At 39.2% G+C, this 27,576-nt stretch overlaps 2 protein-coding genes across 3 annotated transcripts; one reads left to right on the top strand and one right to left on the bottom strand.

Annotated features, from left to right (window-relative positions):
• The first annotated feature begins 446 nt into the window (after positions 1-446).
• Positions 447-26,512, top strand: crhb (corticotropin releasing hormone b). Of its 2 annotated transcripts, XM_074622101.1 has the most exons (3): positions 447-552; positions 24,898-24,962; positions 25,607-26,512. In XM_074622101.1, exon 3 carries the CDS (start codon positions 25,627-25,629, stop codon positions 26,116-26,118), a length of 492 nt encoding a protein of 163 aa, XP_074478202.1. In that variant the 5' UTR covers positions 447-552; positions 24,898-24,962; positions 25,607-25,626; the 3' UTR covers positions 26,119-26,512. The 2 variants fall into 2 exon arrangements, with proteins under 2 accessions (XP_074478202.1, XP_074478201.1); XM_074622100.1 differs by lacking the exon at positions 447-552 and having other exon boundaries at positions 24,781-24,962; positions 25,607-26,511.
• rrs1 (ribosome biogenesis regulator 1 homolog) lies at positions 2,490-3,902 on the bottom strand. Its single transcript, XM_074621782.1, has one exon. The coding sequence runs from the start codon at positions 3,823-3,825 to the stop codon at positions 2,713-2,715; it is 1,113 nt and encodes a 370-aa protein (XP_074477883.1). The 5' UTR covers positions 3,826-3,902; the 3' UTR covers positions 2,490-2,712.
• Positions 26,513-27,576: the final 1,064 nt, after the last annotated feature.

The raw sequence follows: 27,576 nt of genomic DNA, 5'->3' as shown, positions 1-27,576 counted from the left end.
GTTATCGACTGTGTCCCATTTTCCAGTGGCCTGGGTGAGCAGGGACAAAGATGAATGGGCTTGGGGATGGGACTGCTCAACAGATGGTGATTGAACCCTCCTCACTCTCACACACACACACACACACACGCACACACACACACCTCCCCTCTCCCGCTCTGCTGCGTTGGAGAGCATCCATCAATAATAACATGAGAGATCAGACAATTATATATCTGAGGAGTGGATGTTTGTTGCAAACTTGCAACCATTATAAATATACATATGCAAGTATCTCTATCTGCAGGAAGACTTTATTAACTTTAGAACAAATCTACCTAGAAAAAAATGTGCATTTTATTTTCCTGATTCATTGCAAATTAATGTCAACAAGAAGTAATGTTGAAGTCCTGTCAGGAGGATAAGCTTGTGTGCACTGGTCTGAAAGTGGAAACACCTGTAAATGGATGAGATGACTAATTGACCTCATAATCTTTGGCCTCAGTCGTCCTGCAAAACACTTGATTGGACTGAACCCCCTTTTGGATCTAAGAGGAGTCTCTTTAAAGACAGGTAACACATGAATACATACATGAATACTACCAGCTACGCTCACTAAAATGATAGTAAAATTGTGTTATTAACAACTTTTCTGGTGTCCAAATGTATTGAAGGTGCAAATTTGGGCTTCTCACTGCTCCTAATTCAGTGTGATGCCTCCAGTCGAGTCGTCAAGGCCAAAGCAAAGCCTTTACATAACCAAAAACCACAGCTAAGCTGCTTAGTAAACCGATCTGATGTTTACTTCTAGGAAGGAGAAAAGACACATGAGCGCTGAGCTCCTCCACGTTTAAGCTTTTATCTCTTGAGACAAACCAGGGCGGCTCTTAGAAATGTACATAAAATTCACCAAAAAAACAAAAACAAGCTGTTGTGCATCACAGTTTTACTTTGAGAGCAGAGATGCAGGTGATATTTTGGGAACATTAGATTGCATTATAGCTACATCCACCATTGTCACTCCATTAATGCTTTCATTAGTCTGAACTTGTGCCAAATGTTTGCTGCTGCAGCAACCTAGATCATTAGATCATTAGATCATTAGATCATTGTGGGCAATGTTGCAAATCATTGAGCAGGACTGTTTATGGCAATGTTGGATTGATACTGAAGCTTTTGGCATCAATGTGATGAACTACCTAATGCCTTTAATTGAATTATTCAATAATCTGATTATCCAAAAACAGACTCTACTACAAGGTTAATTTATACTTTTCAGAAAATGTTCAATATAATTATATATATATTGACAAGTGCTCCTCTGTTGCAGCACTCCATTAGAAACAAGTCTTTTTCATAGCTGCAGACACTTTGATGTGTCATAGCAGGAAACACACAGGAAAATTGATTGGATGCTTGTAAATTAGATTAGACCATGGTGCAACTGAATGTAGGAATGTATTTAATTTGTCTTATTTATTTTTGCATTTTATTTGAATACTAGGATTTTGTAGATATTATTTTTTAAATGTATTAATTTGTTTTTTTTTATCTATTTTTTTTATGTTGATATAGTTTTGCATATAGGAGTTTGATTTGTGGACCAAAATGTGACAATGTTCATATAAAAAATCAATAAAATATTAATTATAAAAAAATTAAATAAAATAATCAACAGATTAATTGTTAAAGAAAATAATTGTTAGTTGCAGCCCAACTGGGAATCATTGCAACACGTTCACTGATTACTTTACCACAGCTCCAATGCATTTCTTTAGTTTACTGTCTAAATGTTGTTCTGCATTAAAGTTCTGTAAAACTAGCATAAACAGTAGTTTACTATTTTATACTTTACAGCACTGGCTTACTCTATTTTTGATGATTACAGTCAAATTACAAGTAATCAAAATGTCATATTTAGTCTTGAATAAAAACTATTTTTAGAGGGAAATCTTTTTTTTAACATTGCCATCTGTGTAATCTTTGATTTAATGACCATCGCATACTGTTTGCAACGATTAAGAGTCAGTGAATACATTGAGTGTAACGCTATTAGTTACACCTGTGCTTTTCCTGCTATTACAAGTCAAATTAATGTGAAAAAAATGTCTGCTTTAAGATGTTTCATGGCTGTGACCAGGGTCTGAAATCAAGTTTTTTCCTCACCTACCACTGTGGCAGGTCACTGAACATTTCTACCGGCCACTACATTTTTTTGTCTGCCACTTCTGAGATCTATGTAGAATGCTTTAGGAATGTAAACATTGAATTAGTACAAGACAGTATAAATATGGAATACATCATGTAACTTTAATACCTGACTATTTCAAACTTAGGAATTGATTTTTAAAATTGTATTTCTTAATATAAGGAAAACCTATCTGCCATGGTGGCAGGTGACCTGACATTTCTACCTGTTACCCTGTTACTTAGCAGGTGGCAGGTGCTAATTTCATTCTCTGGCTGTGACTTAAAAAAATTCTGCATTTAATTAAAGACAGGAACAGAAACACAATCTACTAAATTTTAATTATAAGTATTTGCCATTAATATTACACATATTAAATCAGGTGACCTCCATGCATGAATGCTGGTAATTTACAGATGTGGTGACAAATTTAAACAGAAGACAGTCACAAAATCATAAGATGAGTCATTTCATGTTGCATCAATTTCCAAGTCCAGTCTGATGTTTTTGATGCCAAGGCACAAACAAGATATAGCAGATTATCCTCAACGCTTCCCAGGTTTGCCTCTCCTCTTCCCTCCTTCTCCTCCAGCTTTACCTTCTCTTCTTCTTCCTCCTCCTCCTCCAGCTTTTCCTTTTCCTCCTCCTCCAGCTTTACCTCCTTTTCCTCCTCCAAATTTACTTCCACCTCCTTTCCCTTTCCCACCCTTCCCACCCATGTTTGATCTGCGTCCTTTCTTCCCTGCTCCCTTCTTGAACCTGGCTGCAGCCTCCTCTCTGTTCTCCTCTCTGATCTGTTTGTCCACAGCCCTGGTGATGTCCAGCTTGGGCCCCTTGCCGCCCATCAGCTTCAACAACTCCAGCTGCTTGTGCTTCTCAGTGGAGAAGTCACCAATGAGTGGCTCAAACTTCCTCCTCTTGCCTGTGTTTTTAGGTGGTTTCTCTTTAGGCAGGCGGTCCTGAAACCTCCCTGCTGATGCTGTGGAGACTTTGGCCACACTCACAGCTTTGGAGAGGTCCTCTTTGTTCTGCTGAGCCATGGGAGTCAACCCAACACCTGGCACTTTGACCTTCTGAGCTCTGGCGATGTTCTTCAGCCGGTTGTACTCATTCTTGGCCACTCTTTCCTTCTTTGCTTTTGCACGTTTTGCAAACTGGTCCTCGTTTGGATCTGCAGTCACAGGCACCTCAATGAGCCACTCTTTGGTGTCATCTTTGGCTCTTTGGTAGCCCCAGCGTCTCTTCCAGTCTTTGGCTGTTTCATCCCACACCAGGTTGGTCTTCTTCTTCTTCTGGATGCCCTTCAGTTTGGCGAACTCTTCCCATTTTGTCGTAGCTTTACGCTTCGGTGCTGGCTTGGTTCTGGGTAAAGGTGTGGTTTGTTCAGGTAGTTTTGTCACTATTGCCTCCTCGACTCTCTCAGTGGGCCGTTTCCAGATCTCGTTGATGAGAAGCTGCGTGTTGTCCCGAGCTAACAACCGTAAAAAGACCTCTTTCTTCTCGTCTTTCTTCCACTCGATGCGGTTTTTGTCAGAAGCCAGCAGGTTGCCGATGTCAAAGTCCAGGTCCAGCTCCTTCTGAACGGAGATGCTCTTCAGTTTCTCTGCGTCTTCTTGTTCGGCTTTAGCTAACAGCTCCTCCACACTACACGAAGCCATGTTGCTGTTGGATGTGTGAGCTCAACACGTGGGGAACACACACTGAGGTTCTTCCGGGTCAGAGTTGATGCTGATAAATACCACGTGTAGCCACAAGAGGTGCACGATGGTCCACTCAATCTGTTCTGTGATGAGATACAACTTTATTTATGCTGGGGGAAATATAAAGTCTAAGGCAAAAAATATGTATACAATGCCAAAATCAGGTTAACGGTATGGTACAGTCTTCTTGGATTTAAAATAATAATAATTGAATAACAGATATTGCATCTGTATATAATTGTTGCAAAGGAAATAATCCAGGAATGCTTTTTTAAATTTTATTTATTGATTGTATTATTATTTAAGCAGTGAGCTATACAATGAATACAAAAATAAATAAATAAATACAAATTAATAAGAATAAAAATAAACTACATAGAAAAAATATTAAAATATATATATATATATATATATATATATATGAAATGAAAAGAAAATGTGTCTTCTTGGATTTTTAAAATAATAATTGAATAACAGACATTATATCTGTATATAACTGTTGCAAAGGAAATAATCCAGGAATTCTTTTTTTATTTTATTTATTGATTGTATTATTATTTAAGCAGTGAGCTATACAATGCATATAAAAAAATAAAATAAATACAAATTAATAAGAATAAAAATAAACTACATAGAATATATATATATATATATATATATATAAAATGAAAAGAAAACGTGTCTTCTTGGATTAAAAAAATAAAAAAATAACAGACATTGCATCTGTATATAACTGTTGTAAAGGAAAACAAATACCAATATGTTTTCTATATATTTTATTTTTTATACAATTTTATTTTTATTGTATCAAAAAATAAACTACATAGAAAAAATATCAATATATTTTTTCTATGTAGTTTATTTTTTATACAATAAGAATAAAATTGTATAAAAAAATAAACTACATAGAAAAAAAAAAATATATATATATATATGTATATATATAAAATGAAAAGAAAACTATGGTAGCATATTGCTGCGATGCCAGAAAAAGAAAAATGGATCAGTATACCATTACAACAGAATCTTATTGTTATAACAAGATTTTTCATATAATAGCAAGATATTTTCACATTATTACCCCACGTGGGAAAACACACTGAGGTACTTCCGGGTCAGAGCTGATGCTGATAAATATAAATACCAACCTGCAGCCACAAGAGGTCCATGTTGGTCCATTGGATTTGTTCTGTGATGAGATACAACTTTATTTATCCTGAGGGAAATTATTGTGCATTGCAATACAAAGTGATTAGATGAAACTTTATTGATGCTTAGGGAAATATAAAGTCTAAGGTAACAACAATATATGCAATGCCAAAATCAGGTTAACAGTATGGATCATATGAATATGTGTATCTTGGATTTAAAAAAAAGAAGCTAAATAACAGATCTGTGTATAACTGTTGTAAAGGAAATAATCCAAGAATTATTTGTTATTTTATTTATGTATTTATTGTTTTATTATTTAAGCAGTGAGCTATAAAATGAATACAACAATAAATAAATAAATTCAAATTAATAAGAACAAAATTGTGTAAAAAATAAACTACATAGACAAAATATCAATATATATTAAAATAAAAGAAAACTATAGTAGCATATTGCCAGAAAAAGAAAAAATATGCTTAGGGAAATATAAAGTCTAAAATAACAATAAGCTGCAAATCCAAAATATATATATACAATGCCAAAATCAGGTTAACAGTATGGATTATAAGAATACATGTGTCTTCTTGGATTTAAAAAAAAATAATTAAATAACAGACATTGCATCTGTATATAACTGTTGTAAAGGAAATAATCCAAGAATTATTATTTTTTTTAATTGTATTATTTAAGCAGTGAGCTATAAAATGAATACAACAATAAATAAATAAATAAAAACTAATAAGAATAAAAATTGTAAAAAAAATAAACTACATAGAATATATATATATATATATATTTATATATAAAATGAAAAGAAAACTATGGTAGCATATTGCTTCCATGCCAGAAAAATAAAAATTGATCAGTATACCATTATAACAGAAGTTTATTGTTATAACAAGATTTTTCATATAATAGCAAGATATTTTCACATTATTACAACATAAAAAACGTATCACGTTACGATATACTATGTCTTGTGATCCTGCTCCTGAAGGCTGTGCCATCGGTGTGTGAATGAGTATTTGAATTAGATCCTGATGGACAGGTTGACACCTTTCACCTGCCATCAGTGTATGAATGGGTGTGAATGGGTGAAGCTGACATGTAGTGTAAAGCGCTTTGAGTGGTTGGAAGACTAGAAAGGTGCTATATAAATGTCCATTTACCATTTTACCCTTCTCCCTCAATGAAAAATCCAGAACATGCAAATATGTCTTCTACCTTTCAATTTCAAATTTTTTATTTATATATTAAGCTACATTCCCTTTTAATTTCCACACTATTAAAAAGTGTAAACTCCCAATAGTATAGACATAAGTATACTTATCAGTGCTCAGTGGGTTGGTTTCTATGTTGTTTTCCTTTTTCATATAAACAGTTTGCAAACTTAAGAAGGTATAGCTGAAATATCAGTGGATATTTCCCCTGTGCAGAACATGAAATAAGTGAAATGATTAGAGCTGCCACATCTTAGTCGATTAGTCGACTAATTGTTTGTCTTGGTCGTTTAAGATTTCTTAAGTTGATTAGTCATTTTGTTATGCTTTTTTTCATGATGAATGACTTATTTCTAAGAAACTTATGAGTGCATCTCTGGTAAACACCAGATTTAAAGTGGTGCTTTTGTGGGATTCTTTGTGGAGAAACTCAGTTTTACAGATATGTTGATTAAATCAACTAATCGATTAGTCGACTAAGAATTTCATTGGTCGAGGACGGCCTTAAAAACACCAAAATTACATGAGTGACAAAACACTACAGACCGTGCAGGGACACTTCAAATACCTTAAAAACAACAAGACATGAAGCTGAAATAGAAATAAATAAGAGTGATGTAACTCCTATACCGGCTGCACATCATTTTAAAGTTATGGAGTTGTGATAAACTTCTTAATAGGATTACTATAAGTGTTTTCATGAGAGATTAAGTTCACTGGAGTATTAATATCCTTCCTTGTCTGTCATGTATTCTGTAATGTGTTTCTCCCATAGATTCAGGGCTCTAATAACTCTATTTCTGTCCTTGTCTGCACTAATTTGGAGGAGGAGATAGAGGAGGGGGAGGACAATTGACTGGTTGCTCAAAGACGATGCTGTTATTATTTTGGGCTCCAGTAATTATATTCATCGCCACACTTGCCATGTGAATGCTAACACTCTGACAGGCGCAGAGATAAGGTCACAAGTGATGCTGTGTTTGGAGATGTGAGGAGGAAATGCGTAATTAGTGGCCCAAAGTCCCTGTCGTGATTTAGAGAGGGCTATAAGGTCCTCTGTGACGTGAATGTATATCATCTCAAATCCCCCCAATTTAAAACATAGTCCACTAGTTGGCTGCTGGCGTCACTGCCCGTGTCACCCACTGTCTCCACAAGTGTTGAAGGCTTTTTGCTGACTTTTGATCCGGCGTGAATTCAGCCAAACGGGATTACTTTCCCATGGTGTTTCTTTTATGGGAGAATACACAGCACAGGCCGGATAAAGTTCTCTATGAGCTGTGACCACGGAGCTCTCTCAGTGTCTCCACAGCTCATAAATGTGCTTAAAGGATAAGATTTAGAAATAGTTCTCTCCATAACATATCGCTGCTTTCATGTGAAAAACCCTCCTCACAGGTTTTGATATTTTTATTTGTTACTTTTCAGCCAAAGGAGCCCAAAGTAGACTCTTTTTATTCCAATTTCCTGAAAAATTTATATTTTGGACTCGCAGGAGGGTTTTAATACAACTCCCACGGGTCCCACCTGAGTTCACAGTGCAGCTGAAGTAAAAGTAGTAATACCACAGTGTAGAAATACTCTTTTACAAGTAAAAGTCATCTATTCAAAGTTTGTGTTACGTAAAAATACAAAAGCATTAGCACCAAAATCTACTTAATATCCTAAAAAGTGAAAGTAATCACTCTGCAGAATGGTTATTTCATGATAATATTCTAATAATTGAATCACTGATGCATTAATGCACAAGTGTACATTTTATATTGCAGCTGGTAAAGTTGGGTCTAACTTTATATACTGCAGGGTAACTCAATCTATATATAATCATGTTGGCTATATATTTTGTATTAATAATCTGAATCTGCAAAGTAATTACTGACTAAAGCTTTAACAAAAATGCAGTAGAGCAAAAAGTACAACATTTCACTGTGAAATGCAGTGGAGTGAAAGTATAAAGTAGCAGAAAATGGAAATACTCAAGTAAAGTTAGAGTACCTCAAAATTGTACTTGAGTAAACATACTTAGTCACCCTTCCACCACTGGTAATGTAACTAGAAATATAAAATATCTTGTTAAGGGGAATTGTTCTTGACGTTTTGTAAAGAAACTTAAACCCAAACCAATTTCATTTACTACTATTTTTATAGTACTGTTGTAGTACACAGTACTGTATTGTTGTACTGCACACACTGGGCTTAGAATAATTTACAAACAACTTATTTTTTATTTATTTATTAATTTATGACTCTTAGATTCAATGTTAATTTTAATTAATTTTGGCCAAGTTTCTCATGTAAAAGATATAATGTATCTGGTTAAATAAAGACAGATAAACACAATAAAATAAATTAATTCCTCTTTCTGTCTCTTTAAGTCTAATTCTAAAATGTGTTATCCATTTTTGCCCTCACTATCCTTTTCCATGATGCCCATAATGCAGTGTTTGCATGTCCTCTTTGTATTATAGTATAAAAATCTCTTCAACACAGGGAGAACATGCAAAAGAAACAATCCTTCAAACCTTTCTTTCTCTACATATGAAGTGATAACCTTAAACATTTGAAATTAGTGATTATTTCGTCCCTCACTACCACATAAGTGAAGCCAGATGCCATCTAATCTTCAGTCTGAAAGACATCCTGAAATAACTGCGATATAGCACCACGTTGTCATCCCTGCTCGTCACATACGGCTGCTTTGTCACGCCCCTCGGCGTCACTTTATTATGAAGACTTTAAGCACCTTTGCACATTTTTTATGAATGAATACAACTTGTGAATGGTTCACTAAGCAGGGACAAAGCCATAACTCTAACAGGATCAGTGGATTGCATTATTCAAAGGACTACAGAGACCATTCATGCCGCATATCGTATCCTATTTATAGAACACATGCACATGTGCAGTTACAATATGGCATTTTAAGCTTTTCACACTGTTTTCCAAGCTTGTGTAGTATATCTCTATCCTGCATCTCTTCACAGAGAAACATGTTAGTCATGTGAAGATCTGTGTGCTTCACTTTTTGTCATCTTTAAATACTGGTGGCCATCCATGAATCACAGGGGGGAAAAAAAGGACATTCATTCATGCAAAAACTCGCCAGAGGCTTGAAACTTCCTTCTCCTTCAAAAAAGAAAGTTGACCTGTTAGCATCAAAGACGAGGTGAGAGCGCTGGAGGGAAAGATATAAAAGGACGCAAAATAATCTCATCAGCACCATCCTGGCATAAATCAGACGTGATTAGCTGCTGACAGTTTGCTTGTGTATTTATAGTTGTGTAATTATAAATACTTACTTGGCTGGAGAACAGAGAAGCTGTTTTTTACACATTTTATTCAGGATTTAGTGGAATACCATTCTGTTTTGTGCCTTCATAGAACAAAATGCTTTATTTTTGTGTGGTTTTACAACAGACAAAAGGTGCTTTTTCTCTAAAATAAGCACCTGAGTGTGTAGAAGAGGATTTTCAAGCGTCACACGCGTCACCAGGGTATATAGGAGACTTAAGATAGATCCCACTGAGGTAAATTTCATGGGTAATAGCTTCACATGACATGATTTCTCAGAAAGGAATCAATAAAAGGTACTGTCTGTCCAAGTTAACCCTAAGCCTGCTCATGCAAAACAAAAAAATCCACATGACTGAGCCGTTAGCTGATAGGCTTAGGCACTTTTGTATATTACATTCGCTACTTCCTGTTTCCATGGCGAAAGGGAAATGAGCGTCCCCTGGCGCACACAGTTTAGTTGGCTGACAGCTGAGGTCAGGGACTTTATTGATCTGCCGTGGTTGGGACAGAGACACCATTTGGCCCAGCTGGCCTGCTGCTCTCAATCTATCGTCTGCTCCGCGTGGCATCTCGCACTCTGAGAAGGACAAGCCAGAAGATAAACTGCATCATCTGTTTGTTTTTGCAGGGTAAAAGGGGCATCACCCTTCACTTTGCTGCGTCTCTCGTATTCATTTCAGATCATTTAAACATGACAAAAGAGGGGCAAAAGGTATTCCTGTGTTTCTGGAGCCAGCAGGCTATATTAGTGTGCTGTTTGCAGGTGAGCAGGAACAGCCCGTTCTCATTTCCAGTGCGTCAAATACCGACGCTTTGTCACGACCGTCGGCGCTCGATACCGCTGCACAAGGCACCATTTAGCGGCGGTATGAGACGCACGGGGCTTTCCATTAACTACAATGTTAACCCATCCGTGGCGACAGTAAACGCTCAGAGACAGTGCTGTGGTGACGTAGTTTAAAGAACAAAAGAGACACACAGGGCAGGCGGGAGGGGAGGTGGATGGGTCCAACAAAGACCGCTGTTTGTGTCCTGTACGTCACGTTTCACTTTCACGTTACAATCAACTGTTCCCAACATCAAGTCAAATTTGCACTGTAAAAATGTCATTTTAAGCCCAACCATGTTTTTTTTTCCTAAACCTAACTAAGTGGTTTTGTTGCCTAAACCTAAGCACGTGTTTTTGTCTAATTCACAATTTAAGCACGTGTTTACTGCGACCGAAAAGTGACGCCGAGTGGTCTGAAAAAGCGTCAGTATGTGACGAGCTGGGATGAGAACGTGTTGGCAGGAAACACAGCTGCGGTCTCCCGGAAGTGCATGACCTCTCTGTCCAGGTGACGCGGGTGAAACAGTTCAGCTGCTCCCCAAAACCTGGCTGGGTTCCTAGAACCAGCACGGCATGGAGGGGAGAGTCCTTGAGATATCATTCCAACCACATCACCAGTGTATGTGTATGTGTGTATGTGTACATGATCATGCAAGCGAAAGTGTATGACGTATGTGTCTGTGCGAGTGCGAGTGGCTCCATGCTGGATGTTGGAACCAGACAGAGCTAGTTAGTTTCCTGGTGTCATGGCAACTTACAGAGGTCGTCCCTCAGTTTGGTATTCAGCAGCACTGTGGGGGCTTATCGCAGTGACATCATCGGGTACGCCCTGTACTCTTGTTAAGCCGGGGGCCTACGCCAGAGTTGCCCCGCAACTTTGTGAGAATAATGATGAAACGTTTAGAAGGATCTTGTGTCTCCTTCATTAACAGCTGGCACATGTTTCTGTCTGGTCACAGTCTTTTCCGTCATTTCTGTTCAATCAATACTATAATGCATCAATTTGTATCCTTTTTTTAAAAACTGTCGGTTGTGAGTATGACTATAGTAGTGCTATTTTAAAGGAATAGTTTATGACATTTTGGGAAATACACTTGCTTTTCTGCCAAGAGTTAGATGAGAAGATCAATATCACTCTCCGCCAGCAGCCAGTTAGCTTAGCTTAGCATAAAGACTGGAAACAGGGGGAAACAGCTAGCCCGGCTCTTTACCTCTAAAGCTAACTAATTAACATGTTATATCTCGTTTGTTTAAATGTTTGTTTAAATATGAAGCTTCCGCTGTTACTGTTAGCTTAGCTTAGCAAAGCATAAAGACTGGAACTAGCCCGGCTCTGTAGCTCTAAAGCTAACTAATTGACATGTTATATATCGTTTGTTTAAATGTTTGTTTAAATATGAAGGTTACACTGTTACAAGTTGTAGTTTTGTTGCCTAAACCTAAAGAACTTGTAGTTTTGTTGCCTAAACCTAAAGAACTTGTTCTTTTGTTACCTAAACCTAAAGAACTTGTAGTTTTGTTACCTAAACCTTGTTGTAGTTTTGTTACCTAAACCTAGTTGTAGTTTTGTTACCTTAACCTTGTTGTAGTTTTGTTACCTAAACCTTGTTGTAGTTTTGTTACCTAAACCTTGTTGTAGTTTTGTTACCTAAACCGTGTTGTAGTTTTGTTACCTAAACCTTGTTGTAGTTTTGTTACCTAAACCTTGTTGTAGTTTTGTTACCTAAACCTTGTTGTAGTTTTGTTACCTTAACCTTGTTGTTGTTTTGTTACCTAAACCTAAAGAAGTTTTATTTTTGTTACCTAAACCTTGTTGTAGTTTTGTTGCCTAAACCTCGTTTTGCTTGTGTTCAAAAGGTAACGTTTCATTCAGTTTTACGTGCTAGAACGTGATGCCTTTAAGCTTCATTTTCACTTTTACAATGTATTAGGCGTAGTAGGCCCCTACTGACCCACATCTATGGTGCTTACACTCCTGTAAAACCAAAGTGTTGTTTGTACACTTACAAACTAATTAAAGAAAAGAGATGGCCTATAAGGTGTGTTAGAGGGACAGACACAGAGCCTTGTTAGCTGTTCTCCCGTTTCCAGTCTTTGTGCTAAGCTAAGCCAAGCTGACAGTAACGGCGGTAGCTTCATGAATAGCAGACAGATATGAGACATACACACTGAAAAAGAGAGAGAGAGAGAGAGAAGAGCAGAAACACCAACTTTTGCCAAACCTGTGCAGCCTAACATGTCATCCAGCGCCTCGGGTAGAGCCTGAGAAATCCTCTTTGAAGCTTCTGTGCAGCTCCAATAATGAGGGGGCTGAGCGGCGGGCCCCTATACGTGAGGGGCATCCGGGGCCCTTATTGATCCCCCGTTAATTAGTCCGTAGGTGCACATTGGCGCATAATTAGACTGATACTGAGCTTAATGAATGCAGACAGCCACTAATTCCTCTGGGGCATTGTTCACTGCAGGAAGGATGTAGAATTTGGTGAGACATTATTTGGGGAAAAACATGCTTATTATAGGTATTATCAGCTGAACAGGATGTATATGTCCCATATAGCACTTTTTTTTTTTTAATGCTGGTCAGTCTGTTTGAAAATGTGACTAATAAAAGGAAAGCAAGCCACCCTGATAACATACCCTTCACATGCTTTATCAAAGAGGGCTTTTAGCCACTAAGTGCTACTCAACTTGACGGCGACTGATTTGATGGCAATGGACCATGGGGAATGTAAGAAGCAAAGAAAAAAAAAACGAAACAGAAAGAAATTGTTTCAAACTAAATACGTGTTCTGACAAGTGTCACACTGGCCATTTCAGGGATGCACTGAGGACACCGTGGAAGTGCTGTGGGCTGAGAGTCATGCACTGCTGAAGTTTTGAACAGGGATTTTGTAGAACCATACGGACATTTTATCTGTCTGTTGAACTTCAAAAACTCTTAATCACCTGTGGCCAGAACTGGAAAGTGTTGAGTGGGAAATGCAAGACAAGATGTGATGGATTATTCCAAATCAGTGACACAGGGGTCAAGTTTCAAAATTAACTTGTGTTTTGGCTTCTTTTGTAGCTCACCAGTGGTGGACTCAGGTTGTCTGACGGGCAGGGGCAAAAAAAAATAAAAAGGGCACCAGCGCGCAGACGTTTTTCTAGCATGTAGGGCAGTCTATATGGCACTGCATCATGTTTTCTCCATTTAAGGCCACCCTAGAGGGCACTTCATCACGTTTTCTCCACTGGAAGGCCATCCTAGAGGGCAATTTATCACATTTTCTCCATTGGAAGGCCACACTAGAGGGCACTTTATAAAATGTTCTCCATTGGAAAGCCACACTAGAGGGCACTTCATCACGTTTTCTCCATTGGAAAGCCACACTAGAGGGCACTTTATCACATTTCTCCACTGAAAGGCCACCCTAGATGGCACTTCATCACGTTTTCTCCACTGGAAGGCCATCCTAGAGGGCACTTTATCACATTTTCTCCATTGGAAGGACACCCTAGAGGGCACTTTATCACGTTTTCTCCACTGGAAGGCCACCCTAGAGGGCACTTTATCATATTTTATCTACCATAGGGGCATCTAAGAAGGCACCCTTCCCCCCCTTGAGTCTACCAGTGTAGATCACCATCATTTCTTATAGCTATTTAATTTATTCTGCTAGTGGCTATGAGGCTTTTGCTTTTATTCCCCATTTCTATCTCTCTAAGTGGAAAATCCATTAGTCCATTTCTGACCTTACTTACACTTGATTCCCATTTGCATCTGCAACAGGTGATGCCATTGCACTGTTTGCATGCACTCCTCCGTGTGAGTGCAGAGCATTGCACCCTGAATGAGCTGACGTTTCAGGACGTCCACCAGGGAATAGCGACTTTGTTCTTGCGCCATTCAATAGGAGCGACTCCTCCTGTATCAGTCAATGGTGTTGAATGAGTCAGAGCAGCGATGCTCATTAGCAAAAGGGCAGGAGTCACCTTGCTCCACTCATCCTCAGGGCCACTGTCACTTATCGCTAACAGAGTGTCAGTGTGTCACCGGCATGCTAAACACCCCTACAATAATATTCATGTCGGAGCAGAGAATCAGTGATGTTAATATACAGTACTTCTCCTGCTCTCATGACTGTGTCCCCCTCAAAGTGACTCCTGTCAGCCCAGTTTGCTTTGTTCTCCAAAAAGTTGTCTGATCAATGCCGTGATTATATGTCGGTCACGCATCACGCAACCCTTTGGCCTGACATGATGCAACAGTCACTAATTGCAAGCTACATTTACCCAACTACCCTCCCTTGTAGCATGACAGATGCCGAACAGCATCAGGATCCCAGGGGACGTTCCTGAGCTATAAATAATATGGATCACATACATCTATGCAGGGACCCTGAAGCATCGGTATGCTCGCTTTGATATGTAAATTGAATCCCTGCCTTTTCCCCCCTCTGTGCCCTCGAGTTTGAGTAAGTGAAACAATTTAGAAGAATTTCACAAGGCGTCTCAGGTTGAGAATACTCAAACACCCGTGGTTCCTAAAATAACATTTGATCTTAAAGTTAAGGCATCATTTAATTCAATTGATCAGGAACAATTAATGCCAAAGTCTGTACGTTCACATGAGTAATGATTTTAACGTTAAAGCTGAGGCTAATTTGAACTGCCAAGTCTCTGATTTGCATTTAAAAGTCAATCTTGGGTATTCGCAAGAAGTGAACAGAAAGTGGAAACACCGCATGAAAAATGGCATTCATACAGCATTACAAATGCAAAGGTGAGTCATTCATATGTTGATTGCCTATTAGCAGAATGTGTCAGCGTACATTTGCAATGAGGCACCTAAGAGGCATCCCGACAACAGCCACTCGACGAGGACAAAGTGCATCAGAAAAGAGCGGCGCAAATGGACACTTTAAAGTCTAGTTGTAAAGTGCCTCCAATGTACAGCCTCCAATACGACCACTGAATTGAACAGGCCTAACTGTCACTCCAAATCAGTGACACCAAGGTCAAGTTTTGAGAAAACTGTAGGTTGTGACCTTCAGCATACAAAGCCTGAATCTATGGAAGCCTTTCAGAAACCGCTTTCCTAGTCTATCTAATATCTGTGCACAAAGAAGGAAAACCTGGTGTAAGGAGCATAAAACCTGCACCCCTGGGAAATTAAAAGATCTGAACATCAATGAACCTTTACGGGGAGTTTTGCAACTCAGCGTGCAAAGCACATTTCCACCTCCTCCATCATCCTTCAAAGAGGGATTTTTTTCCTATTCAATAAACACAGTTTCAGACTGTGACAGCATCTAAAGAAGGTTTTGAATCTGTTTTCAAAGCAAAAGTGTGACGCTGCTCCCCTCTTAGGTGCTTGGTGTTATTCGGAGTTTCCGTTATTTTGTACACAATCGCTCGGGCTCCGAGGTTAGATGTGAGGGGGTGGGTTTTTTGAAACGTGGGACTCTTGCTGCTCTTGTCATTTTGGTGAGGAAAGCTTTTAAAATGAGCTGCGATCAAGATGGCAGAAGTCAGTAATCCTCCGAGGAAAAACAAAGAACAGGTCTTTCATTTCCATACAAACATCCTAAGGTGTGTCACGAGAACACCACACATACGCTCACACATTCACTCTTTCACTCAAACAAGCACCTCGAAGTGGAAACGAACATCACCATGTGTTGCTAATTCTCAGGTTCGGTATGTACTCCCAAATAAAACCTGATGATTCAGTGTCCCAGCTGATTTAGAGCACATAATGGATCCATTTTGTGAGTCTTTACATGCAGTGAGACGCGAGGAGGAGGGGGTGCAACAAAGCAACATCTTGACTGTAATCTTGTGAATCGCCTCGGGCTATGTACAACCTACTTGTGGTTAGTTAGGCTCCTGTTTATTCGGCCCTGTTTGAAAGTCATTGCCAACCCAAGTTAAACTGAACTACGTCCTTCCACCCCGAGGCGACGTGTTATATCACACAACTCATTCAGGCAGATGGCTGCATATACTTAGCTCAGCTTGCTTTCTGCTGGAGGTTTTTTATAGTGTATGTAAGTGTGCATTGTTGTGTGCATGATAGAAACACATACCCTGGGATGCAAAAAAACAACATGTGCATAGTGGAGAGCGATGGCTTCCAGCTCAATGCAGAGAAAGAGATTGGTGTTGTATCCAAATCCCTCATCTAATTAATGTTTGCATAACTGTGGCTAATGTAATTCGTGCTCGCCCGTGTTGAGAGGGGTCAAGGAGCTTGGGGAAGCCCACCTGAGTTGACAATCACTTGTGTGGGAGTTGTGTGCACAGCCCAGTGAACTGGACACATCAGGAGGGATCGTGAGGAGAGGAAAAAAACACACACACACGAACTCTAATTACAAAACTCAGCTTGCACACAGAGTTCTTGGGAAACTTGTTGAGTGTAACCTTTTGGCTTTATGATCGATGAATATCTGCTCTCCGCACACTGATTAGTTTGTAATAGTTGAAACAACAATGAGTAGATGCTGGTACTCAAATAATAATGACCTAAGATGAAATTAATGTCTCCTGTTTAGAGCAGAACCAACGCTAAAGCAATCGCAACCTGCTGCCGTCACAGAGCACTTAGTGAGTTTTTAAAAGGCGCTGTAATTTAATTGCAAGGAATCGTGAGAGCTAATCTAAATTGCTGTCTCGGCAGGGCAAGGGCGACAAAGACGAACCTCACTTTTACTCCATGTGACGTACATTAGTTTCATTTTGAAGGAATATAATAAAGAAAACAAGTTTATGTAAAGCAATTAATCAAATGTTTGTTGGTTGTCACCATGGCAGGAATAATTATGGAGTGAGAGAAACACAATGAATTGTGTTATAATTAGATATAACTAAATGTAGAGACATTAGGGAATCCATGTATAGCTAATATTATTGGTGGCTTTTAACTTGTCACACATATATCGTTATCAGGGTATATGTCTGCCGATGAGTAACAAGAAATCGCAGTTTAGAGATGTTCGATATGTTGAGATAAATGATGATGATTTGCTTTCTTTATATGACAACAATTCACAATTTTTAACATTTCTTTTTACAATTAACACTGATAAAGGCACTTGGAAATGACAATGTAGTACAAAATGTAAACTCATACTTTGGCGTTATCTCTTTACTTAAAAGTTCATTAAACTTGTTTTATTTTCTTTATACAAAATTAACCAAAACACCGACAACAAGGACGATCTTGAGTAGATAAAAATGAGAACAAACTTTAAATCATACCCTCTAAACTAAAAAGAAATCAGATTTGAATATGTGTTATGTGCTGTACTGTTGCAAAATTACTGGTCCTGGCCTGTATTTTTTTTTTGTTTGGATTAAACAAAGGGATTAAAACGTGTTAATTAGTGAGCTTTAGAAGTGCTGGTAGGCAAATGTTGTAACCTTTGGACTTAAACTTAATTACATCCGTCATATACAGGTACATACATGAACTTTGACCTCTGCAGTTAAGCCATGCTGCTGTGAAGCGCCCGGGGAGCAACTTGGTGGTGTCTCGCTCAAGAACACTTTGACAGTAGGAGTCGGGGATCGAGCCACTGACCTTCTGGTTAACCTGCTCTACCCACTGAGCTTTCCTTTAAGGTCCTGATGCTGATCATATATCATTATTGGCCTCTTGTGCAGATTTAGAAGGCACTGATTGCCTCTGTATTGCTAAATGTTTGGATGACCTCCCATTACCACTGGATAAAGGGGGGACAGTGAAGGACAGCGCAGCTCCTGGCACCTCCTCTCTGTCTGATAGCTGCCTCTCTATGTTGCTCATCCCAAGAAACGATGTCACTCTCGAGTCGTCCAATCACTCAAGCTGATGAATTTACTAGCAGGTCCGACTACCAGCCATCCGTCCTCACTGTACCTGCATCTTCCTTCTCTCCTCTCTGTGTTTTCTGTGTCTCTAATCATGAGCGTCCGTACTGTATATTATTCACTCTCTCCCTGGAGGGTTAAGCCTGACGTTGAGAGGCTTCTGTCAGAGTAGCGCTCCAGATTAATGTGTGTATCTCTGCTGATTGATTCATTGCATTAGTTTTATTTGACCGGTTCAGTTGATTGATGCCGAACTCTGGAAGCTTTTAAATTACAGCCACTCAATCGAATTAATCACAGAGAACAAAGTTCAGGATCCTCCGACACATTCAACACCTCAATTCTATTTATTAAAACCACATTATTCACAGTACAGTAACAAACTCACATAGTTTGTTAACTACTTTGGAGCATCACATGATAAGTTATATGTGTTTCTTCTATCTTTTCTTTTCCTGTGCTGTTTTCAGATTTGAGTGCCGCTGCTGTCTGCTGTGATTGTCTCATTTTTTGATTTTGGCCTGGAGCCACTGTGTGATGATCAGTGCCTGTTAGCTCCTCGCTGATGATCAGAAAGAAACCAACCAGGGAACAGACACCTACACAAACAATTAGAGAGGAGGAATGCTTTGCAGCTCACTGTAGAAAACTCAGTCATCTTCTGATCAGAACCAGTAAAACAGAGAAAAGAAAACAAAGGATGAGTCACTGGATTTACTCAGGGAAAAACTTAATGAGGTCAGTTATGTACTTTGTTTTTTTATTGGACAGACACCCATCTAATGATCTTCTGATGTGATAAAGACAAAATCAAGTGTTTGTGCCTTTCTGCACAAGGGCTCTCAAGACATTCTTTGACCCCACTCCATCACAATATATAACACAATATATACAATCCTCATTTAAATGCTCAACAATGCATCTCATCCTGCACAAACACAGCTGATTTCACTGAATCTCCGCTGGCTTGCATCCTGTCTAACGTGGTGGAGGACATCTATTATGTGTGCTAAGGGGCAAATGCCCAGTGCGATCATCTGAGAGGACTCTGAGGGGTTTTGTGAACACGGCTTTAAGAGATTCTACACATATACAGCCATGGGGCAAGGCTTTCTTGGAAACAAGCACATTTCAGTCATATCACATCTCCGGTTTCTTACAGACAAAAGCCAAAATGTCACCCTTTGCTTTGTTGTTGTTGACTAAACTGGTCACTGCCGTGAGATGATGATAGATGAGCATTTCTATTATGACGCAGACTTGGCTATCCTCATGCTGAACCGTAACTTATTGTCTAAAAAAAGAAGTTGCAGCAGACATGCTTGGTTGAAGAAAGGACTGCACCGACTGTTTTCTCTCATTAGCGCTTCACTTGACAATAAATATATCCCACGTCTACCAATATCTGCTCTTCAAAACAAAGCATACCACTGGGAAGAGTTTCGCCATGCACGTTAGAATATTACATAAGGATAAAAATGGTTATATGATAGAAGGCATAACCATTTTAATCTGTGTAATGGCAACTTTGATATTGTTTTGGATATTAACCCAGATAAAAAATCCTTGCATAAACATATCTAAGTTGATCACGGATCACTGTGAGACCGGAAGAAACCCATTCGACCAGGGGCGATTCGAGGATCAGACCTTTAGGGGGGCTCAGCCTCCAATGAGAATGTGACGCGTGTACAGTCAAGGGTGTAGGTTTTGTTTCAACATTGGGGTGGAGACATATTAAGTGGTGGGTCTGGGAGTCGTCCACCAGGACATTTTGAGAACTTAATTTCCTGCATTCTGGTGAATTTTATGCACCAATTTATGCCTTTTCCGACTCAACTTGGGAAGGAAAACACCAGATGACAATTCATAATATTAACAAAAATATAATGGAATATAAAGCAGTAAGTCCCTCAGTCATTTTGTATTGCTTTCACATATTTATTCCCCTGTATATAAACTTTTCTCATTTGATGTTAACCCATTATATATTATACTGCATGCAAATAACTGCATGGTTTTTGCCCAAAACTGCATGCGATTATCATCTTGAGGTCAGAGGTCAAGGGAAATGGTCATGCCAGTTTTCCCTCACCAAAATTTTAATTTGGAGCATTATTTAACCGCCTTCTTGACGAGCTATGAAATGGTTGGTACCAATGGATTCCTTACGGTTTCTAGTTAGTCAATATCTTCACTAGTGTTAAGACTAAATAAGCCCATAGTAGCCTCTTAAAGACAGTAAAGTCTCAGAGGGTTAGATAATTATTTTCTAGGGGTGCCTAAAAGAATCTAAAATCTCCCCTGCATTCGACCATTTCAGCCCTTAATGCCTCTGATTGTTACATGAGTGGTAGCTGCGTTGAAAGAAAAAGAGATTTTTAAGGTCTTTGACGCTCAGAGACAAATCTAAAATAAAGAAAACCATTTGAAATGTTTCTTTTCTCTGGCTGTCTTCTGTCACGTCGGCCTGTATGATAACTGTCAACGTTGATGCATATGATGTTTGTCTGCACTATAAGGCCTGGAGTCACTTTGTTCTCCTGCAGCTGATCATACATAAAGAAATCTCAGACCCAGTATATTTTGACAGAAACACTGAGTTATAAATGATCCAAACCTTATAGTGTTCAGATTAAGGGACCAATCTAAGAGCCAAAAATGGTCCAAGTGTGTTATCAAGGAGCGACGAAAACTGGGTTACAATTTTGGTAGAATGGCTTTGCCCTAGATTTCTCTTGAGATGGCAATTTCTGTTATGTTATGAAGCAGACAAAACCTACACAGTCTCAGAGTGGACGTCTGCTGCCTCTCGCATTTGAGTGAAACATTATTCGTCACGTATCTCTGAAATAAAACATCGCTAATGTGGAAATCATCCACGGAAGCAGGACATATATTTCCTGGAACCCTTCAATATACATCTAATTTCCTGAACTTGAAACATAAGGATGAAATAATGACATGACCCACAGCTGCAAGCATACCAAAGATCTTCAGTACGCATTTCAGTAGCAACGGGCAATTAATGAATGAGCAAAGTAGGTGTACGACAACCGAGCATGTTTCATTTGGACTAAATAGTGAGATATACTTGCCAGTGATCAATAAGATACCAGATATTCATGTTTGTTAAATCCAGATGTGGACCAGAGACGTGGCCTATGACTGAAATTATTTCTGCTGTCCTCTTTTGTCCTTTTCCACACCAATATAAAAATATAAAAATAAAACTTCCACCATCCTGGTGCTGTAAACAATAACTAGCACACCAAATGTGTGTTATATAGTCCTGAACAAATGGAACATTTACGCCTCTTGTTTTGAGTAACCTTTGCTAAAAACTGCAGCTGTTCTAGGAAATTACTGAAGCTCTTATAAAGATGTTGTGACCTGTTTTAAAAGATGTACGCCTTTTCTGGGAACAAATAGGCTTGGGGCTGAGTGCCATAGACGGGAGAGACGTCATTTTGGTGTTTTCACAGGATTTGTTGAACATAAGAAAATAGAATGTATCCTATAATATAATGTATTCAGTACATTATGCATAGACAGCTGGTTAGATAAGCTTTTTTTAAATTGAAGTTATTAGGATGTTTAGTCTCCTTATTGATCAATTTGAACTGGAGAATCCAGCCATCGTCGTACACAAATAGAAAAGGAAATTTGACCAAGATTAAATATTCTGTGTGAGGAGATTGGCATCCACTATGTGAACAAGCATTGGAGAGTCAACACCTCCAGAGCTACACATGCTAGATTCATTTAGACAGAACGGCCCTCGGGGGGTTTCGCTGCATTACGGACAGCTTTGCTTTACACGTTCTCATCCGGGCTGCACACACATACTGTTGAGTTGCATGCAAACAATAGAGGAGAAGCCCAGATGTCTCACATTTAATTTTTTCAAAAGGTGATAATTTCAAGAGCTTCAGAGGATTGCTCTGTTTTACCATTTCAAATGTCTTGCTTGAGAAATGCGTCAACGGCTCCTTTTTTAAAAGCAGCTGAGTTGCAGTGAGGATTACTTCAAGTAAACCGGAGGGGATGCTGGTCAGCAGCTTTCATTCTGCATAATTAATGAGTCCTTTTAGCCTTAAACTGCCACGACTGAACATTATCATACTTATATATCTAGTGGGCTGGTTGTATGAAAGCTTTGTGTAGTTTTGTGATAAACTGTAAAACTAGAAATGCCACTTCTGTAAAATGTTTCATCTCTTTTTTTCTCTTAAGATGAAAGGCCAAGCTCCCACTTCTATTAGAGAGGTGTTTTTATAACAGCTTATATCACTGGACTATAAAGCAGAAGGACACCTGAGCTCCAGTACTGAGGTCAGGTGGTGGTCTAAGTGTGGAGCCCTGTGGGCGCTGCAGTCCCAGCGATCGGCACCAGAGTACCTGTTCATACAATCAAATACCAGAGTGACCTTGTTTATGAAAATGAGTTTGTCAAAGTCGAGCAAAACACCAGAAGTATTAGGAAAAACATGGCTAAATCCTCTGGGGGAAAGCTGTCCAATTATTTAGGAAAGGACAGAAGCACTTGTCCCTCCTCGTAGCAGATCGCAATTAGAAAGGCAAATGATCAATTAAAACAATCTGTTGCCATGGAGAGTTTGTTTGTCTGACAGTGTTTCTGTGAAATCCATTCTCAGAATCACTTTGAAGTGTCTGGTATTGAGATTTCCATCTAAACAGTTTTTTGGTATTTTCCACCTGCGGGAAGAGGTCAGACACAAAGGTCATATTAAGTGGCAACATCCCAATTTCCCCCGGAGAAATCATTAAAGTTTTATCTAATCTAATCGTCTGAGAGACTCGCCCTAATTGAGGAAACAAAGGGATAATGATTTAAGCCTGAGTCTTTTCCGGTGTGGCGTCACAAAGAGAGGATTTCTCTCCCCGCGATCGGTGCAGGGACAGTGATTTGAAAATGAGGTGACATGAGTTGACCACGAGCAGTCACTCTTCTCATCTGGCGGTGTTTTTCTATTTGTGTCAGCCAACATGTGTTTCTCATGATGGGACCTGACACCTCTCCCCGGAGCAGAGCGGAGCATGAAGAGCGACAAAGTGGAGAGGCTGTAGGAGGAAAAACACTTTCACGCCGACTGAAAATTACTCCGATCACCTAAAATGTCTAAAGATAATATGTGAATTTTCAAAGATGGCAGATAGTCTGAAGAAAAACCCACCTTGTACTTCATTTCTACATTTACAAAATCTAATTTTCTATTTTCTTCTCTCCCCTTTCTTAAATTGGATGTTTTTTTTATGTGAGTTCACATTGTGTGTTACAGTAAGTTACTTTGACCTCTGCCTATACTCATATATACAGTAGGTCTGGAGCTTTTCCCCGGGCTGAATGTCTGGCTGAAATGGATTTACTGTTAAGGATTAATGGGAAGGGTTTTTATCACATTGTGAAAGGTGATTTAACAAATATATGGAGTTTATGCTTGAGTGGAAAAGTGCCAACTTTTCAAATGTTTCCACAGACATTAGTATTTCATTATATTGCACAATAGCTGAACTAAGTGTGAAACAGACAAGTGAGAGCTCTACTTTTTTTTATTACCATCAAACTATTTGAGATTCTAATGGCTGATATGGGATTAAGCTCTCCATCATGAAAGCGTGGCCTGGCGGTGTGATGGGCCCCTCCGGAGCGAGGTGGCCGAGGCTCCCAGTGTGGCCGAGGTAGTGACGTATCTGTGCAGCAGCAATGAATCACTGGGAGACAATGCAGATGCCCATTCACTGAATGCAACACAGGTCAGCTGTGGACTCATTAGTGTGGTGCAATATGCAGAAACAAAGTCAGTCTTGCAGATTGCACCAAAACATACCTGTTGTATACCTGCAACTATTTGATGCATTTCCAATATGTTAAGTCTCTTAATTATTTATCACTCTTGCAGAATGGCACTGTAACTGCTGCAGAGTTGATCAAAAAAGAACAATCACTGTATTTTGTCTTTTAATAAGGAATATTTTTGTCATGCAAAAACATTTAAATCTGATTCTGGACACATAATTCTGCTAAATTCAAACTTATCTTGACTTAATACTCTTTTTGATCATTCTCCTCTCCTCCAGTGCAAATGCCAGCAGGTGTGGCACCTATAGGCCTAAGTGTGGTGCAATATGCAGAAACAAAGTCAGTCCTGCAGATTGCACCAAAACATACCTGTTGTATACCTGCAACTATTTGATGCATTTCCAATATGTTAAGTCTCTTAATTATTAATCATTATTGCAGAATGGCACTGTAACTGCTGCAGAGTTGACCAAAAAAGAACAATCATTGTATTTCGTCTTTTAATACGGAATATTTGTGTCATGCAAAACATTTAAATCTTAATTCTGGACACATAATTCTGCTAAATTCAAACTTATCTTGACTTTTTTTGATCATCCTCCTCTCCTCCAGTGCAAATGCCAGCAGGTGTGGCACCTATAGGCCTATTCCGAAAGCAACCGAGGTAGACGCTGGTGCACGCGCGCGCACGCTCACATATGACTCATCTCGTCTAAACTAAAGCACTTTGTCAGAGGCGTCCATTCACGTTACACTGCATGCAAAGGACGCGCAGACTCAATCTCGACTCGGAGCGCGACACTTGTAGTGAGGTTGGCTATATAAGTCCATTCAGCATCTACTCCTTAAGTAACTATATACTTGTTTCCTCAAAGAAGAGAAGGAGGGCGGCATCTCGCCAACTACCTGGCAACATCCAAGGCTCCTCTAAAGATTGAAGGTATGAAAAAGCTTCATTTATTTCATCCATATTGTGAGTTTTTCCTGCATGAGTTCTTTTGGCATGTTACATTTTCTCAGAAGTGCTCTTTTTAGTAATTACACTGTATTTTCAAACTTGTTTTTGTTCATAGTGCTGGAAAAAAAGCAATAATTAATGCTTAAACTTCCACAGTTTATCCATTACTGAGCCAAAAAAGCTCAATCTCTCTTTTACGCGCAAACATTCCACATTACGCACCAATTCAACAAAGACTATTTCCTATAATTACTGCAGATGAATCACAAAATCTCTCAAAACAATAAATAAGCTGTAACACTATTGTTCCTAGTTACCACACAACATGCAATGCCTGTTTTTTTTCGTGCGTAAATTCCTCATTACGCAGCACATAACGTTTTTATCTATTCTTTTGTTATTATACTGTTTAACTTGCACCAACAAAACCAAAAACCAAATTCCTAGTGTATACCTCTCATACACCTGGCAATAAACACTATTCTGATTCTGATTCTGATTCTAATTCTGATTCTGATTCGAACACATCTGCTTTTTCGTGCGTAAATTCCCCATTACGCAGCACATCTGCACACTAGTTTTTGGGGATAAAACAAATAATCTTTTATTATTTTTTTTTCTCCCAGATTCCTGTTGATATCCTGACATGAAGCTCAATCTACTTGGCACCACCGTGATTCTGCTTGTTGCCTTCTTACCGCGCTTTGAATGTCGGGCTATTGAGAGCCCTGGCGGTGCATTGCGCGTCCCAGCTCCACAAACCCAAAACTCCCAGCAGCAGCAGCAGTCTGGCCCCATCCTGGAGCGGCTTGGAGGGGAGTATTTCATCCGCCTGGGCAACGGGGACTCTAACTCTTTCCCATCACCTGCCATCTACAACAACAGAGCATTGCAACTCCAGCTGACGCGGCGTCTTTTACAAGGGAAAGTTGGGAACATCAGGGCGCTCATAAGCGACGGTGACGGTGACGAGTCGATGGAGATGGAGATGGAGAGAGGAAGGAGGTCCGAGGAACCGCCGATATCCCTGGATCTCACCTTCCACCTGCTGCGGGAGATGATGGAGATGTCCCGGGCGGAACAGCTGGCTCAGCAGGCGCAGAATAACAGAAGAATGATGGAGCTCGTCGGGAAATGAAGTTCCAGTCCACCAAAGATATCCCCTCCATCTCTTTTCTTTTCTTTTTTGCATTTTTAACCATCAGCACAAAAACATGCTCTGTACAATTTAGTGCTGCTTTTTATCACTCTTATTATTTATATAGCTTTAATCTCAAAACTATGGAGCTTGACTTATAATGATCCATTTTAAATGTTGGGTGTCAAATCTGTAGAATCACAACGTTTCTTCATATTTGAGATTTTGGTTGAGACATGAAAATACTGCATTGACAAAAATTGGCATTTTTTTGTTTTAGATTATGAATCCCTGTATTTATGATATTTATGTTTGTTAATAAACTTATGTGCAACCAGTCATTTTCTGTTGTGCAAGAGAACGTCTTATATCTATATTTTTTAATAAAAAATTAAAAGCACTTCTCTGTGGATATCCTTACATATAAGTTAATAATAAATTAACTATTCCCAGTTACTTAAATTACTAATTTGATTAACTTAATGTTTCTTGACATATAGATTTGTAATTTTACATTGGAGAAATTGAATATAAGTTGTAAGAGAGAGAGCACATCTAGAGTCTTGCCTACACAAATATTGATTGATAGAGAAAGGTTCTTCTAGGTGAATATATAAACCTTATATGTATGGTGTAACCATGGCATTGCTCTGGAGCCAAGTCGTGGGTTAACACCGTGCCCCCTCTCTGACACACACAAAAAGAGCTGCAACAACAAACAATTTTTGTACCAAAGATGTTTCTAAGGATGCTGTGAGAGCGCCTGCAGTCACGCAGGTGAAGAACATCCATACAGCATCCTTTCTCCTAAACCCTTAATCCTCAAGAGGCAATTCTCATTATACCAGCGAGCAGCAGCTGAAAGACGCACCACTGATAGCAAATGAGTGTGAAAGATACTCTGTGTTTGTGCTTATCCGTGTGTGTGTGCTGTGCTGATCCTTGACCCACAGTGTAACTAAACAAGAGCTGTGGGTGTGAGTCATCCTATTCTGTTTGGCCCACTTAGCAACTTGGGGCTTAGCGCTGCATTGAGCCCATTTGTAAAGGATCCAACTCACCGAGAGACGGTGTCCAATAATTAGATGGGACTCAGTGGTGGACTGCCTCAATAGTGGAGTCACAGCAAAGGTGAGACCATCGCAGGGCGGCAAATAGATTTCTGAGGGTTTGAGGCACGCTACAGTCTGATATGTACAGTAGGTCGTGGGCAGGATTGGTATCCCAACTGTAAAGAACAAGCTTTAAAAGTGTCACTAATGCTTTTCTAGATGGATTTACTTTGACAGAAATAAATGAAAAGGAGTGTGAAGAAGAGATAAAGCGAGGGAGAAAGAGAAAAATCTCTTTTTCCTTTACACATGCGCACACACAGACGCACAGTGGTGTTACATAAAATCTTTTCAATTGGTTATTCAGTCAACGCAAAGACCTTATAGTGACAGTTGTGTTAGTCTG

This window comes from Sebastes fasciatus, chromosome 21 (genome assembly GCF_043250625.1).
Source record: "Sebastes fasciatus isolate fSebFas1 chromosome 21, fSebFas1.pri, whole genome shotgun sequence".
Taxonomy (NCBI): domain Eukaryota; kingdom Metazoa; phylum Chordata; class Actinopteri; order Perciformes; family Sebastidae; genus Sebastes; species Sebastes fasciatus.
The sequence above is the reverse complement of the archived record's forward strand: the minus strand, read 5'-3'. Positions and strand labels throughout refer to the sequence as shown.